General features: G+C 42.4%; 2 protein-coding genes across 2 annotated transcripts in view; one reads left to right on the forward strand and one right to left on the reverse strand.

The window, feature by feature from the left end:
• Window positions 1-7,031, forward strand: part of mark3a (MAP/microtubule affinity-regulating kinase 3a) — a 62,963-nt gene extending 55,932 nt beyond the window's left edge. The window contains 2 exon segments of the mRNA XM_040136480.1: window positions 3,603-3,647; window positions 6,197-7,031. Of these exon segments, the coding sequence (XP_039992414.1) occupies window positions 3,603-3,647; window positions 6,197-6,542 (391 nt within the window). The 3' untranslated portion in view covers window positions 6,543-7,031.
• An 849-nt stretch (window positions 7,032-7,880) lies between these two features.
• On the reverse strand, window positions 7,881-11,795 carry ckba (creatine kinase, brain a). Its single transcript, XM_040136995.1, has 8 exons — window positions 11,664-11,795; window positions 11,048-11,249; window positions 10,080-10,234; window positions 9,864-9,996; window positions 9,035-9,206; window positions 8,822-8,945; window positions 8,484-8,673; window positions 7,881-8,276 (listed from the first exon to the last, which is right to left on the reverse strand). Exons 2-8 carry the CDS (start codon window positions 11,238-11,240, stop codon window positions 8,098-8,100), a joined length of 1,146 nt encoding a protein of 381 aa, XP_039992929.1. The 5' UTR covers window positions 11,241-11,249; window positions 11,664-11,795; the 3' UTR covers window positions 7,881-8,097.
• Between the last annotated feature and the right edge of the window lie 1,155 nt (window positions 11,796-12,950).

Here is a 12,950-nt window from a genome sequence, read left to right on the forward strand (position 1 = left end):
TTCCTCCTCCACCCGTCCTGTTTTTCTATTCTCCGTCCTGTCAGAGGAGCAGGGAGCCAGCTGCTTATTTGCTTTTAATCGAATCCTTTTGTTATATTATTCACACATTTTCCTCGATTGTAGTGATTCAGGGGCGGAGATAGGGCTCTGCACTGCCTCGGCGATGAGTTGCCAGTCTGTTTAAATGGTCTGATCCAATTTAAGCGCCCGTAAGTCACTAAAGGGCCAGCGGATGAGCAGAGATGCACATTAGCACCCCCTCTAAAAAGAAAGCTTTTACTTTCCTTATAGAAACAAGTCTTTTCTGGCAACCTTCACTAGGAGTGAGTGATATGGATAAAATCCTCTCAGGTTGTATGTAATTTTGTCTTCATCGCAAATTTACTACAATATCTCGAGATTTTTTCATCAACTGTTTCATGGATGAAATAACCAGAGCAGAGATTCCCGGGACAACTTCACCTGCTACCGAGGTGCGCGGAGCAGGAAAACGGTCCTAAGAGGTCCAAACTCCAGCAACACTTCACTGAGAGAGACTAACCACACAGAAATGTGTGTTGAGCGGATGAAATACCTGACAAATCAAAGTGCTTCATCACATGCATGAGTCATTTAAAGATTCAATGTTGCCATGAAGAATTTCCGCTCACTGGCTGCCCGCATCTGGAGATATTAAAGAGATTCCTGCCACGGTAGAAATAAGACAAATTAGACCAATCAATAAAATCTACAGTGCATGTTGTCACACTGTGCAAAGCCAGCCTCGACTTTGAGCTCAGTGCTAGCAACTTTGTTGACATGTTGCTTCACTCTGACACGTGAGCTGTTTACCTATGGAACCGTAGCTGCGGTTTGAACAGGACAAGCTTGCCTTTGTAGATCATTTCGAGCTCGGAGCAGGTAACGTTTATTCAAAGAAAAGTTAAAAGGAAAAACAGATCTTCAGCCCAGCGGTTGCTGCAGCTGATCTTCAGGAGTTATTCCTTTTTCAAATCGTGGTTCTTGTGGACTGTCAATTAAAGCTTGCGGAGAAGGCGTAAAGCTTAATTTATACCCCAGGACATGAACGGTAGCTTTGACATCGAGCCATCACGCTTTTTTGCAGTTGCACTTCATTTGGTTGGCACATCCGTAGGTGCCGTCATTATAAGTAACCTGGTGCAGGCCAGATTCTGAGAACAGCGGGGAGACCAAACCATGTAGATTATTTCTTTCAGTGTCCCCGTCATAAAATCGGGAGGTTACATGAGAATATTTGTAAGAACTTTTAACTCTCCCTTCTTCATCTGATAAAAGAAAAAAAAAGTCCTACTCCTTCCAGATTATCACACGCTTCACGGAAACAAAATCCAACTCAGCTCAGCCTCTAATTGATAATATTGGCGACAGACACTGTCACAGAGCTTCGTACTCAAACCAAAAAATGGGTAGTTCAGTGATTAAACTTTACTTCAAGTCCTCTATATATATATTTTTTTTAATAAGCGGTATATAGAAATGTTTAATAACATTTACAGTTCACTATAATGCAGCTGTAAGGACATTTGAGGTGTTAATCAATGTACAGGATAATTTCTCCTATGGAGTCACATGTAATGTAATTACAACAGTTTTTTAACTCTTTTCATTCAATCTGTTAATACAGCAGTCTACAGGTAATGGGTGACGGCAGGAGGAGTTTCTGACAATTACAATAAAAAGCAGTTTTACCTGCTTACAACCACATGATAGTGTAATAAAGTGTGTATTAGATGTTTATGTACTGGTTGTAAATGCTAAATAGGGGGGACTTAGAATAAAGTCTGGCCCAAAAAATCGTGTCACTCAGTCAGCACTTCCTCCAGCACATTTCGCTTGAGTTTAAATCGACCTTAAGTCAGCTTGTCCTCTGCTTGTCACTGTTCAGGCCGAGCCTGAAAAAAGTCGTGTCGGTGTGGAGAGGCAACGGAGGGCAGAAATCTGACGGTGAAAGGTTCCCCCATGAGCACGCCGGGCCCTTCTCACACCAGCTCCCTTGTCCATCAGCTTTATTTTGAAAAGAAAATGCGGCTCCAGTCACAGGGACAAATAGAGCCCGAGTCTCGACCAGCTTCCTGTTTGCAGGGAGCGTTTCCCATCTGCGTCAACCCAGACATGCTGCGAAGTGTGTCTGCGTGCACGTACGCCGGCGTCCACGTGAACAGGCCGTACCGTCTGCACACAACATCCACGCTGTTATCATGGCTTTTCTGAGTCGTGGTGTGGATCACGGCGCTTGTGGTCGTAGCTTTTTTTCATCACTGCCGGTTTTAGCATGAAGCAGCTATTTAATCAAGCGTTGATCACAACCAGACCTTAACGGTCACACACACACACACACACACAAAAACACAAACTCTGACCACAGTTTAACTAAGATGAAGTCAGACAACCAACCAGCAAATGACAAAAACAGTTAAAGACATCTTAAGAACATGAGGGAGCAAAGCTGTAGAATTGGGCTCGGTTAATAGTTTAGTATTATTGAGTTTACAATAAATTATATTTATATGATATGATCGTATTGTGTTCATCATTTTATAAAATTCTGTCGTTCAAATCAATACTAAACTACTTAGAATAAGTTACCAAACGGCAGGTTTTTCGTTTGTGTAGTATGCAAGTTGAGCCTTTTCAAGAGCTTTTAACTGCATCCCATGGTCTTCCTCGGTGAATGGATCTCACACACTTTTTTTTTTTTCCCCCTCTCGACCTTCTTGACAAACTCCATCCCCTGAAGATGACCCTGAGATGCAACTGAAAGCTCTGAAAGAAACCAGTCAACCTCTCTCACTGTCGAAATCAAATGTGATTTCGAGTTAGGATTCGTCGTCGAGCGGCAGGTTCCGAGGTCCGTGGTGAAGTTTGATCTGATCTGTGTTTACATTCGTCGTATCGTGATGTAAATCGCTGGATTTCAATTTTAACTTTAATTTTAACCATATCACCCACCCCGACTTCAAAACCACGCAGAAGGGAGTAAAAGGATGTAGCTTGGGAGGGTTTTGAGGTTCGGATATAAATTTAAACAAGTTTTTGGGGAAAAAAAGGAAAAGTTAAAAAATAAAAATGAGATCCCGGTGCTGCACCATCGTCTGTCCGTTTAAGTTTGATTTTTTTCTCTAATTAAAAATCGTCCTGTCCGTTATCACATCTAAAGCGGCAGTTACTGTCGTGGACTGTCCTACTAGTCCATGCGGTGCCTCCTCCGTCCTGCTCTGTGTGAAAAGATGGTTTTTCTTCCTGTCTGCTGCTGTCGGTTTCAGTCTCGGATCCCTGTCACTCTTTACTTCTCTGTCTCATGATTCTTCACTGGTCTTTAATGGAAGTAAAACCTTCCATGTCTCTGTAATTTTTTTTAACCTTTTTTAATTTATATATATATATATTTATTTTTTTGCGGTGGTGGCTCTCGTCGTCGTTTCACCTCTCCTCCTTATTACACGTCACATTCTCTCTTTTTTTATTTTTTTCCTAAATTCACTGGAATTGCTCTAAAATGATTTCTGTCGTGCACAATCCACATCTTTTTTTTTTTCTTCTTTTTTTCCCTCCTCCCTGTCTGATCTTCTCATACGCCTCAGAGTCTCAACCGAGTTTGAGAGAAACGGGAGACTTGAGGGCTCAAGGTGAGGTTACCTGTCCCCGCCACCTCCTCCCCTCCTGCCCCCTCCTCCTCCCCCAACATGTCGGTCCACCTTTTTAGACGTAGGCTTCAGTTTGTCCTCGTCCGCAGTATCAAACCTTCAAACCCCACCCACCCACTCCCCGCCCCCACCCTCTTTGCATAAGAGCCCCTGTCTCTGCTTTGTTTCTCCTGGGATGTTTGAATGTTTGAGACAATTTTTGTAAACCTGTGTGTTGGGTTTGAGCTTTACCTTTGAATGTTTTGGCTTGTGTTTTTTTTTGTTTGTCTTAATCGTTATTTTTAACATTTGCATGGCACCGTACTCGTGCGCTGCTCTGTTAGCATGGCATGTTTTTTTTATTCTTGTCCACCTGAAAATTGCTCCTAATGCCGAAAACAACCAAACAAAACAACCTACCGTTAATCCAGCATGGATGTGTCTAGCCCCAGTTTACATTACATTACACTCACAGTCACACAGTTAAGTTTTATGCAGAAAACAATTACCCATCGATCTCTGGAAAACCCAGAAGGTTATTTAAAAACACTTAACACTGTTGTGGTCGTATTTCCAAAATCCTCAAAGACTCTTCTAAACATCTGGATTAAAAAAACCTGTTTCCAAAGTTGAGGTTGTTATATCCTGTCCAGGAGGCTGCAAATGACATTGCTTGTTTTGAATGACACAGAAAATATATATTTAAATGTTATTTTACGTGAAGAGGCTGAAATGATTCGTTGAGTCATCGATTGGTTGATTGACAAAAAAATTATTTTAATTGTTGAGGTAATTTTTCAAGCAAAAACTCCAAATTTATTCTGGTTCCAGCTTCTCCAATGTGAGGATTTGCTGCCTTTTCTCTGTTTAACGTGATAGTAAATTGAATATCTTTGGATTTTGGACTGTTATTCAGACATCACCTTGGAATCCAGGAAACTGTGGTGGACATTTTGCATCTAATGATTATTAATGATTGACATTATTGGTAAATCTGGCAAGATTTTCTCGATGAATTGATTATTCTCTTGGCCTAAAACAACGTAGACCAATGGAAATGGTTCAAGACGCTGTCATCCAGTTGCTAATTTTGTCCGACCAACACTCTGAGACCCAAAAATACTCAATTTACTACCACACAAGGCCGAGAAGAACGGGGGGGAAAAGCTGGAACCTGAGTGTTTGCTTGAAAAATTAATTAAACAATTAAAATAGTTTTTCGATTTAATTTTTTTTTGTGAATCAACTGATCACTTCTGGGGATGCGCCAGTCCAATATGCCACATTGGCCTGGGTGACGGCACTGGCCGACCTTCCTGAATAGATCTGGTATCGGTCATGATGTGGCCGCTCCACAATAAATACGGTTTCTTTATCGGTGCCATTATGACCTGTAGTCAATCACCGACTCGGTTTTTAGTGACACCGCCATCCCTGGCCTCGTGTCAATTTATACAACAGTTGATCAATGCGGTGCGGTAAATTTATTTCCAATCTGGGAAATCGAGAAGACGCGGTGTCCGCAGGTTCGCCGAGTTGGCGCGTCCGAGCTGGCACCAGGTCCGTCTACCTGTAACTTCAAAAACCGTATTGACATTTAACAGATCACACGATTAAATTATAAACTGAGAAGCTAAACGTCAGGTCGCTGCATGTGATGTGATGATGAATATAATCGTTAGTTGGTTGGTTTTTGTCTTTTGACGTAAACTGAAGATGTCATTTCCAGCCACATGGATCCAAGTCGCAATTTGGGAAAAGGGTATTCAAAAAAAACCAAAAACAAACTTTCGTCGTCTTTGAGGATTACAAAAACGCAGAAATTGTTAAATGACCGTTTAGGTTCTTCAAAGATGGCTGGGTATTTATTTTTCAGAAGAACAGATGATTACTGTGGAGCTCTTACACTGATAAAATGTGCTAGTTAAACACATCAATAATTAATGTAAGTCAAATAATTAAAATGTAACGTAAAAAGAAATATAAATCTTTACACTTTTTCTTTAACCTCCAATTAGTAGATTTAAAAAAAAAATTACCTTTTAAAAAGCTGATTTTTATTTTTAATTTTTTCATCCTTTACCACTAACCGGTTGGTAAAAGAAATTAGAACTTAATTGATCCATTTTACTTTTCTAACCAGCGATATTACGTACGGGTGTTTTCAGTTAGAGCTCCCAACTAAATTTTGTCAGTTTCGAGACTCCATAGCTTAGCGCTGTGACTCGAATGTAAGGAGTAACGTACAAAACTGGGGCTGGGAAGTGTCTCGGGTGGAGACGGACACCAGCCACACGCTATAAATGGTTGAATTTTGGCTGTGGCAGGTAGGTTACCACTCTACCAGCCGCTTTGGCCAGTAACCTTTTCGAATTAAAAGACGATTTGGTGAAACAAAGTGGCTGCTGAATCTCTTGAATCCGCCAGACACTGCTTTTATAAATTAAAAACAAAAAACGAACGTGGACAAAATCTGCAATGCTAAAGCTGTTGTGTTTTTTTTTTTTTTTGTTTGTTTTGTTTTTTTTCCTTCTCTCCTCTTCTCCCGACAGTCGCCATGTACCTGGGGATCAAAAAGGGGAAAATAAAGACAGTAAACCCCGCTCCCTCAGATTCACTTGGAGTATGAGGACCACCAGCTCCATGGAGCCTTGCGATATCATGCGGGAGATTCGCAAGGTGCTCGACGCCAACAACTGCGACTACGAACAGCAAGAGAGTTTCCTGCTTCTTTGCGTCCACGGGGACGGGCGAGCCGAAAACCTGGTCCAGTGGGAGATGGAGGTTTGCAAGCTGCCCCGTCTCTCCCTCAACGGTGTCAGGTTCAAAAGGATATCCGGATCATCCATCGCTTTCAAGAACATTGCTTCCAAAGTTGCCAACGAGTTAAAGCTATGAACAAAAGGGTTTAAAAGTATACATATATATATCTAGAAGTATTTAAGCTGTACAATCATCCAAGTAGCAGTTTCCAAATGTCTCCTTTTTTAAAACAAAATACAGAGTATGTATTGAATATTATAATGTATAGATTAAGGCTTTTGGCAATAATCACTGAATTAACTTCTAATATCTCAGTCTATTCTGGCCACACGGGGTCGACATTAACGAGTTGAATATGATTTGTCATGCTGTGAATGTGGACAAAAAACGCATTTCTAGTCTTATTTATTTCTTTTTTTTTTTTCTCTCTCCTGGAAAAAGAATTACGTAGCATTTTGTTCTCAGTGTAAATAATGTATCTTACTTTCAAGACAGCTTCACTGCAATACTCATTTTTTTTCTTTTTTATTTCGTTAAAAAGTAGAGATGACGGGGAGTCCGTGTAAATGCCCACATGGTTAAGGGGGTCACTCATGTCTCAATTAAAGTGTCTGTCAACTTGAACGTCCCCGTCTCACGCCGATCATTTGTATCCTGACAGTTGAGATGAGAATATAAAAAAAACGCATGAAGCTTTAATCTGATATTTAAATGTATCATTCAGTGTTTGGAAGAGGATTAAATATTGATGGTTAAAAATAGCAGTTTAGTGTATTGTCGCTCTATGCGGCTTAGTTTTCCAGGATCTGTTTGCCTAAGAAAAAAAAAAACTTGACCTAATTCAGCCCAGGTGACATCACTTTTACTGTGAAGCCTCGAAGGTTAAAGCCCCGTAATGAACTGTTGCTACTTTCCAGTTACTCAAACAGTTCTCTGGGAGCAATGAAAACACTGCATCATGGGAATTGTAGGATGCAACTGAATAGCATCTAGTGCTGTACAGTAGGACTTGTTAAAATCAGTGTATTGCCCCTTTTAGGGCAGTTTACCATGGTCTCAAACCTTAATGTCGGTGACAAGCTGGTTTACTACAGTGAAATCAAGGAAGGGTTTTACCTGACGTGTACAAGACGTGTTGCACTCATTGGTCTCATTTTGTGGGGACAATTACCTTTAAAGTCTGGATAGGAAACGTGAAACAAAGTGTTAAATTAACACACTTGTCTGAAGCCTGTGAAAGTAGTGATTTAAACTAGAGCTGCAGCTGCTCAAAAGTCTGCAGGTGAAACTTTGAGATGAAGTCAGAATCTACGACGCCAAGTCTCCGGAGGAGTTTCATCCTGAAATATCTGACCCGTTTTCAGATCAGAACTAATTTACAACCCAGACAGATGAATGGTAGAATAATATCAGTGGTGATGGGATTATTGGAAATCTTTATACATGAACCATAAAGCAATAACACTGCAGGGATCAAACTTCAACCAGAACTTTATTTCATTTCAGATCCATCCTCACCTTATAGGAACAGTTTCATTTTAAATACAAATAAATCCAAACCGTAATACAGAGTGCATTTCAGGACAGAGTCAAACATTCATTCAGACACAGGGGAGAGGGAGAAGGGAGAAGGGGATAGGGAAGAGGAAGGGAAGGGGGAAGAGTGGAGGTGCTTGGTGTTAGGATGGCTTTACTTCTGGGCGGGCATCAGGTCGTCAATGGACTGGCTCTTCTCCAGCCTCTTCTCCATCTCAATCAGCAGCTTGATTCCATCCACCACCATCTGCACCAGCTCCACCTCAGAGAAGCCCAGTCTGTCAGCGTTAGAGATGTCAAACACTCCACCCACAGCAGCCGTGTCCACGCCACCTGAGGCCAACAGCACAGGAACAAACAACTTAATACACTGAGACTTAAGTTCAGCTCGCTTCTGGATGAAGTTAGAAGTCGCCGTCTAATTATGGAAATACAAATGCACAATATAGGAAGTCTTAAATGTTGATGTGACAAACTACTCGTGGCAGTGCAGGCAGAAGGATTGGCTGCTAGAATAAAGCAATCTGCAGGTTGTCGTACCAGTTCCACGTTTCTGGAGCCTCAGCCTCTTGAGAATCTCCTCGAACTTGGCGTGTTTGCTCATGTTGGGCAGCTTCACGTGCACACCTGCACGCAGGCCAGTGCCCAGGTTGGATGGGCAGGTGAGGACGTAGCCCAGGTGCTCATTCCACATGAAAGCATGGCCTCTCTCCTTGAACAGGCTCTCAATCTAAAAACAGAACCAGACTGATAAGGTGCTTGTGTTGTATATAATACGAGTCAATAAAAGCACAATTTACACAAAACAGCTCTTTTAGTCTGGCTTGTGTAAACAGACCCCCCCAACCAGAGATTGGCTTGCTCCCGTTCCCACCAACCTTGGTGAGTCCGGTACAGAAGCGATTGAACACTTCCTTCATGTTGCCTCCTTTCTGCATAGAGATCACACGCAGGTGGTCCTCCTCGTTCACCCACACCAGGAATGTCTTGTTGTCGTTGTGCCTTAAGACAGAACCAGAAAAGTTTAATCCAGCTTCCAGTAGAAATATTACAATAGGCTGGATGACAAGGCAGTAAAGCTGAAGCCTCACCAGATGCCCCTGGCATCGGGCCAGTCGCGGGCCATCCCTGAGGCCAGCAGCAGAGGAGACACTGGCTTGTCGAACAGGAAGTGGTCATCGATGAGCTGCTGCTGCTCAGCATCTGTCATGTTCTTCAGGGCGTAGTATTTCCCCTTCAGGTCTCCGCTCAGGGAGGCCAGAGCTGCAGAGGGGATACAAGTTTTAAAACCATAAATATCAGAAATGTCAAAAACCCAGTGCGAGATGAAAATTAAAAATATTGTCTACCACCACAGTGCTTCAGCCTGTGATGAACTGTTTTGACTGATCTCAGTCTATTCTGGAGCTGAAACATTTAATTGAACAGCAAAATAGTCTGCAACTTTTGATAATTGTTAGTCTTTCGAGCAAAAACCTATAAACATATGTTTCCTGGTTCCAGCTTCTAAATTGCAAGAATTGTCTGGGTTTCCTTTGCCTTATGTCGTAATAATCAGAATCTCTGGGTATTGATTGTGATCAATCAAGATCATCATTGACAGATTATTCAATAATGACAGTTTTAAGTTGCAGCACAAGTGTTACTTGTGTGCTGTGATGTGTTATTCCATCTGCTGCCACTAGAGGGCGACCGCTGCCGCACAAATGCCTTCACTAGGCATCACGGTCTCAGGCCACAGACTTGTTCTCCAGTTTCTTATATAACAATCATTCAGCTGGAGCCACGTCTCCATCTGTCATGACGACGGCTTTCCATACTGATGGCAGTCAGTGTCTAACTGCACGGACAGGAGCAGAGCACCTGCACTATCAATAGTAACCGACTTCCTTCAGTTACAGGTTAAAGTGGCCTCTTTACCTTCGATGGAGAGCTTCTCCACAGCGCGCCTCTCTCCTCGGCTGCAGTGTGGTGGCAGGCAGAAGCCACGGACGCTGCGTCCCGTTCGGACGCGGGAGCTCAGAACGTAGTTGGGGTCGAGGTCGTCGCCACCCTTAGAGAGGATGGCAGAAGTTAGTTTTTGTTCAGTTCCACTGTCACATTCGGGGGTTAAGTGATGGCAGAGAGCTGCAGTACCTTCAGGTTGTCTGGGTTGAGGTCAGTCTTGTGCTTGTCTGTGGGTTTGTATCCTCCATGTCTGTCCTCAATCACCGGGTCCAGCAGCTCCTTGAAGACATCGTATGTCTCCTCGTCTCCGGCAACACAGCCCACGGTCATAATGAAGGGGTGGCCTGCACACAAAGTCGACAGGGTCACGGGAGACAGTGGATAGGAAGCACACAGACAAACTGACATCCTCACTAACTCAATGTACTGATTGTCAGGTCTCAGGATGGGACTGTTACTGTACCAGGATTATCAACCCCTGTCTGAATGACACCATCTACGGTGAAGCCGTTGGGTGTAGCCTGCTCTCTCAGCTTCTTGTACATGTCCAGGGTTAAGAACTTGGCCATGTGGTTGTTGTGCTGACTGAGATCTGGGAACTCGTCCTCAGATGACAGCCTCTTCAGCGTCAGCTTGGCCATACACTCAGAGCTAAACAGAAACACAGTCTACAGGGTGAGGGCAAGTCACCTGCCACACTTCAGTTACCAGGTATATCTGAATTCTCTGAATGGTTTAAACATGATCCACACAGGAGGGCCGGCCCACACTCTTCAGTTTTGGGGCAGCTGACAGCTAAGTCTACACAACTGCTAAAGACTGTTACAGCTGACAAACCCGAAAGCAGCAGTGGATTATCAGTTGCTGGTCTGCATACATTGTAACACTGGTAATCTTAACCAATTGCTCTAAAGCTATGCAATATAGCTCTGATAATGGAGCCCCACTTAAAGGATGATGAGAGTCTGGAACTGTTCAGCTCTCCATATGTATGGAAATGTTGATCATAGTTTATCCCCTTGGCAAGGTCACAGTGCAAAAAGCTGTTAGTGTTCCCTCGCAAGAACATGAAGCACAGCGCGCCGCTGCGGCCATTAAACGCGGTCGACCAGGCAGAACAGATGGCTGTTTTGCCGAAAAGCCGCTTGGGTTTTTACCTGGGTTATCAACCCCAGTCTGAATGACATCATCCAGAGTAAATCCACTGGGTGTCTGCTTGCTCCTCAGCCGTTCGTATATAGCGGGAGTGAGGACCTTGGCCATATGATTGTTGTGTTTGCTGAGGTCGGGGTACTCCTGCTCCGAGGCGTACTTCATCTTCGTCTGGTTGTGCGTGTTACCGAAAGGCATGGCTGATCCCTGGGCGGAGGATGGAGGGAAGACACGGTGAAAAGCAGCGAAACAAACTGACTGCTGAGTGCGGAAAGTCAGCATCAGGTCTACAGCTCATTCCGACATTACTATGGATGTTAAAATTTAGCACAGATGACTAAACAACGGCATATAAACCATGGAATATCCTGCAGTTAAAGTGTCCCGAATGCTTCTAAATTGGTGCAGAAATGTGCAGCAGTTACATTTTAGAAATATGTTATGTATCGTATCACTTGATATCATTTTATGAGACTTCCCCAGTGTTAGCATTAATCCTTTTAGTGAAAAGCGGACATATTCACGAGGCCGAGACGATCCGTCTCCACCGCCCCGCTATCATCGTTACGAACTGAAAATATTCTGCCTGTGTGACGGAATTCGAGTTAAAGTCATTCCTACCTGTTGTTTTCGGATTTGTGGACTACTACTACTATTGGGGGTTGATACAAAGATCCCTATTTTTCCAGCCGAGGAGCTCACAAATCACCAGCAGCGTCCCTATTGCTCTCCGGTCAGGACTGATGACTTGAGATCGTATTTTATAGCAAACCATCTCGCCTCCCATTGGTCAGTATTTGTAGTCCATTCATTCAATTGGACGCGCTGATTTGGCTCCAGAGGGGACTGCCTCTACACACTGAGACTCCGCTCTCGATCACATTTTTGTACAATAACTCGTAGTTTGCAAATCAAATCAAATTATATGATCCAATCCAACAACTTTCAGCCTTTTCAGGATTGCTCTCTTGTTATAACAACATACCACTGTTTAGTTCAGAGGAACTGAAGTCATTTACTTTCCTCTTTACTCTACGACATTTATTTGACAGCTATAGTTAGTAATTACTAGTTTATTTTAGAAATAAAGATATGATAAGTTTATAAAATCCAACACATTGTTAAAAGTAAAGCAGCGATTTTTGGCAGTGTCTAGCTGGGGCCCCTTGTCACAAGGTTAAGACAAGCAGTTCTGCCAATAAGTACATTCCCATTAGGTAGTTAATGAAATGTATTTATGTTAATCAAGTTGTTGCCACTGTTTGAGGCCCAAAGAGGTAATTTTATACAATATTTCACTAAGTAGTAAAGAATCAGAGAAAATTCAGAAAAATAAACAAACATTTGTGTATCAGAACTTTGTTTTTTGTTCTCTTCTCTCCCAATAATCATCTCACGACCCTTCCGATTTATCTTGAGACCATTTAGAGGTGCCCGACCCCTGGGTTGGGAACCACTGGACTAAACAACCTAACTGCATATGAAATAGTTAAACTAGCTCCACCCTGAGAAGCTACAACAGTAAAATGCTTTTTACACATTGGTGCTTTAGCATTAAAATTCTAATTATGTCATATATATCAGTCAGAGGTGACATTTTACTGCAGAGCAAGTACTTTTACTTTTACATTTAGCTGATGATACTTCTGTTCTTTTACTCAAGTGGGATTTTGAATGCAGAACTTTTACTTGTATAGAGTATTGATAATTTTAATTGAGAATTGTATCTGTGTATTTCTTTCACCACTGTTTAATTCCTTTAGGTTTTTTTCATGCAGTCATATTTTCTCCTGTTCAAACCGGATATTAAAAGATCCTTTCCTAATATGCTTCCAGTGTAAATGATGAGGGACAAAATCCACAGTCCTCGTTTTGTGCAAAAGTGTATTAGTTGGCTAGACATATAAA

The sequence above is a fragment of the Xiphias gladius genome, chromosome 10 (genome assembly GCF_016859285.1).
Source record: "Xiphias gladius isolate SHS-SW01 ecotype Sanya breed wild chromosome 10, ASM1685928v1, whole genome shotgun sequence".
In the NCBI taxonomy this organism is placed as follows: Eukaryota; Metazoa; Chordata; class Actinopteri; order Istiophoriformes; family Xiphiidae; genus Xiphias; species Xiphias gladius.